This window comes from Raphanus sativus, unplaced genomic scaffold (assembly GCF_000801105.2).
Source record: "Raphanus sativus cultivar WK10039 unplaced genomic scaffold, ASM80110v3 Scaffold2684, whole genome shotgun sequence".
In the NCBI taxonomy this organism is placed as follows: Eukaryota; Viridiplantae; Streptophyta; class Magnoliopsida; order Brassicales; family Brassicaceae; genus Raphanus; species Raphanus sativus.
Window position 1 is genome coordinate 1 of NW_026617992.1, and position 4,040 is coordinate 4,040.

Below are 4,040 nucleotides of genomic sequence, written 5' to 3' on the forward strand. Positions count from 1 at the left end.
CATTAGATTTAATCTTATTAATCTTAGGTTTTTCTTTTTACCCCCTTTCTGATTGAAATTTTTCTTGTCTTTTCAGGTACATGCCCAGCAGTACCAAAAGCAACAGGGGAAATCAACTATTATTCTCAGAGGATCCTGCACGCTTGGAACGCTCAATCCGCAAAGACCTACGCTCCGCATCGATCGACAGAACCGCAGTACCGTCGAAGGATACTCACGTTCAACCGTCGACCGACACTCAGACAGCACCGTTGACCGATACCGTTCGCCGATCCACATTGTTCGATACTACTCATCGTACGTCGATCGACACTACTCCGCGAAGCATGGTCGCGATTGTTATTCTCACGCAGCGCGAGAATGGAAACCTGTATGACCAAGATGGTCATCTGCGTAATGCAACAGGCCAGAAGCTAGATGCACAGGGAAACATAATCCCTGAGCCTGAAGCTGAGGCTACAGGAGAAGCTCAAACACGATCGTCGAGCATTCTCATCTACAGGTATAGCAGCTCCTGTAGCATCAATATCAGAGTTAGGGATTACAGTCCCCTGAGCATCAAGTCTCTGACCTGCTGCATTACGCAGATGACCATCCTGGTCATGCAGGTCCCCATTCTCATCCCTTTGTAGCACAAGTATCTCGCTCATGGTTGCTCGCAGATTGGTATCGACCGATGTTGCAGATGATGTGTCGATCGATTCTCTTTCACAAGTGTCGATCGATGATGTATAAGTGGTATCGATCGATGCTGCGAGTTTCTCTTTGCGGATCGAGCGTTCCAAACGTGCTGGGTCTGAGAAGAAAAACAATTATCCCTTGCTGCTTCTGGTACTAATTGGCATGTACCTGAAAAACAAGAAATTTTTTTTTCGTAAGTAACTTAAAACAGTAAATAAAACCTAGAATAAACCTATTAATCAAGTCTAATGGCGAATCTTTGCTCCCCGGCAACGGCGTCAAATTTGATATCACTCAAATTACCCTAACAAGTGATCTTACTCTCTCAAATAAGAGGTTCGATTGTAGTACTTAGGGATCGAATCCACAGAGAACTAGAGCACACACTAAACTATAGATATTAAGATTAAACTAGGAAAACAGTTATAAAGCAGTAAATATGAATGTAATAAATAAATGAAGGCAAAGTGAACAAGACAGTTGTTCTTATGTAACTAAGAGTTGTTTGATGGAAGGATGGTAGCTAGATCTAGGGTTTCTATTCAGGTTGGGATTATAATGATATAGATACTAAAATATGATATTATAGAACTCAACTATAAGAATAACATATCAACTTTCGTTGTATAGGTTATCTATTAGTAGATCCAATGATCTCACCTGTCGGGATGATCAATTAGAAAGTGTCGATCGATGACTCTATAGGAGTATCGATCGAAACACCTTTCGCTCCATCGATCGATTCACCTGTCGGGATATCGATCGACGCGCTTCTAGTAGGCTTAATGCGCGGGTTGAATATATGTTCGCTAGGGTTTCTAAACCAGCTCTCGCTGTTATCTAGCAATCCTAGATCAGAGAAGACAAATCAGATAAGAGACCAAGCTCTCGCTTGTGCCTAATGATTCTATAATCAAGTTCAGGTTAATTACTCAAGAACAAGCATTAAGAACAGTCTCAATGATTAATACCACAACTTAGCAATTCTATATTTGGGGCTAATCCCTCGTAATCTATCTGAACCCTAAACCTAACAGGTGGATCTACTCAGACATGATAGTTGTCACAGAAATCATAGATGAGTAGATGAAATTGCAATAGAATAGATATAAAAACCAAAGGAGTTCCAAGAGGACTCTGAAGGAGTTCCTCTCTTCTCTCCTAAACTAAGAACAATGAATCAAAAGAAAGCGTAGAAAGAGTAGTCGTCAACAGTGGCTTAGAAATAATATAAATAGGGTTTCTGGTCGTCAAGGGTATTTTGGTAACTTTGTGGTGACTCCTGGGATTCAGTTGGTCATAAAATATACTCAGCCCACATTCTGATGTCCCTGTCGATCGACATGTACTCTGTTGCATCGATCGACATACAATCCTCTTCTCGACAGCTTCCTCTCGCGAGGCAGACTGATCACTCTTCAGTAAAACAGGCATAACTTCTTCTACAGGATGCGGATTGACCTCAGACTGGTGGCATTGGAAATATAACTCAAAGCTATATCTTGTGTCAAAAGATGGGCTAAATCCAACGGTGGGAAGGTCTCCATCGAGAGCTAAACATCTGAAGCGTCTGTGCAGTTCTGCACTGCGAAAGACTCCAAAAAGCACCAAAATCACCATATTTCTCCAAATCGTCCCTGAACCTGTAAATACTCTAAATAGACTCCAATACATAGTAAATAGTATCTGAAACACTTATATACCATGGGTAAAAATGGGTAAAATCCATGGTATATCAGGAGTGTGACCTTCTTGTTTGGGAAATCAATACATGGTCCAACTGTTGTGAGAAATGGAGTGAGGTCATCTTCAAGACAGTGAGTTCTATAGGAATTGTGCATTCTCCAATCTTCAAAGGGAAGTCCTTGATGAGGCCAATTGGGGTTGTAGAAGATGAATCCCCGAACATGAGAGAAGATGTGTTTGGCTCCATGCTCTCAATACCAAGACTTTTCACCATTTCCAATGAGATCACATTCACACTTGCACCCGAATCAACCAAAGCATCATCCATAGTGATCTTACCAAGGGAGCAAGACAATGTGAACTTTCCTTGAGACTCTAGCTTAGGGAGGGACTGTGGAGGGACTGGTGGATCAATCTTCAAAATGGAGATGTCCAAAAGCTCGACCACTTCTGCTTGGTGGTCTAGAATGTCCTTGATGAGCATCATTTGGACATGAGCTTCACGCATATCGGAGATTTCTGGGAGCCTGACCCCAACATCACTAAGACCTTTCCTGAACTTGGAGATAACCTTCTTCTGAGCTTGGGTGAGGACCCTTTGTGGAAATGGGAGTGGGACCTCATATGGTGGTAGCTCAACCTCAGGAGCTTCTTCCAGCTTGACCGCCTTCAGCTTATGGTCAGCTCTCCTCTCAACCGGTTTCTCATCCCTAGGCTCAGCTCTCGGCAGATTCGTTGCTTCAACCTTCCTTTCTGCTTGTACCTGACCCTTTCCGTAGTCTTATCCACCATCTGTGCTTCAGCTATTGCTACAACCAATTTCTCAACTTTCCCAAGTTCAGTCTCAAACACTAGCTTCTCAATCTCATCTACTTCTTTTTCATAATCACTCAGCCCAATCTCTGAAGAAGTAGTAGAGATGATAACATTGCAAGACTCCTTGGGATTCTTTTCTGGTTTTCCTGGTAGAGATCCCATTGAGCTCTTGGAAGATGATGGCATAGAGGCGACCTGACTCTCCAAAGCGTTGAAGTGATATACCATGGATTTTACCCGTTTTTAACCATGGTATACTAGTATTTTATTATATATTTAATCTGTTTTCTAGCATGTTAGGTATGTTTTCAGGTTCAGGAGCATTTTGTGAGAAAGTGATGTTTTTGGAGCATTTTGGAGTACAAGAGATGATATACCCGAGTTGACCATTCAAGACCAAGTCGGAAGTCAACATTGCGATTATAATCGATCGATACTCATCCAGAGTTGTCGATCGATGTAGCTGAGAAGATCCGCGTACTAGAAGATTATAATCGATCGATACACATCCAGTGTTGTCGATCGATATCGAGGACGAAATGGTTTAGCCGACTACTTCACCAAGACTTCACCAAATTACGAGATTGCCCCTGACGAGTTTTTAACCTAATGGAAATGCTTAAATATTCCTGCTAAGTGTTTTTGACGGCAACCTTCGAAAGAAGCAAGCTTTTGACAACCCTCAAGAGAAAAGCAGAGAGTGTGAGAGAGAGACTAGAGTTTTATTTGTTTTGAGAGATTGGAGAGATTTCTCATCTCCTTTTGTATTTCTACTTATTTCTATCTATGCAATTCTTTCATCTATCTATTGTCATGAATTGCTTAGCTATGTCTGAGTAGTCTACTTGTTAGATCTA

The 4,040-nt window shown here is 41.7% G+C and overlaps 1 protein-coding gene across 1 annotated transcript; it reads right to left on the reverse strand.

Annotated features, from left to right (window-relative positions):
• Nucleotides 1-2,416: 2,416 nt before the first annotated feature.
• LOC130505901 (uncharacterized) lies at nt 2,417-3,411 on the reverse strand. Its single transcript, XM_057000502.1, has 2 exons — nt 3,184-3,411; nt 2,417-3,130 (listed from the first exon to the last, which is right to left on the reverse strand). The coding sequence occupies exons 1-2, from the start codon at nt 3,409-3,411 to the stop codon at nt 2,417-2,419; spliced, it is 942 nt and encodes a 313-aa protein (XP_056856482.1).
• Nucleotides 3,412-4,040: the final 629 nt, after the last annotated feature.

Bases quoted from the DNA above. Each gene is read 5' to 3' on its own strand.
- LOC130505901 (XM_057000502.1), bottom strand. From the start codon at position 3,411: ATGGTATATCACTTCAACGCTTTGGAGAGTCAGGTCGCCTCTATGCCA. The intron at 3,131-3,183 runs GTTGTAGCAATA...GGAAAGGGTCAG, and splicing joins TTGGGAAAGTTGAGAAATTG to GTACAAGCAGAAAGGAAGGT.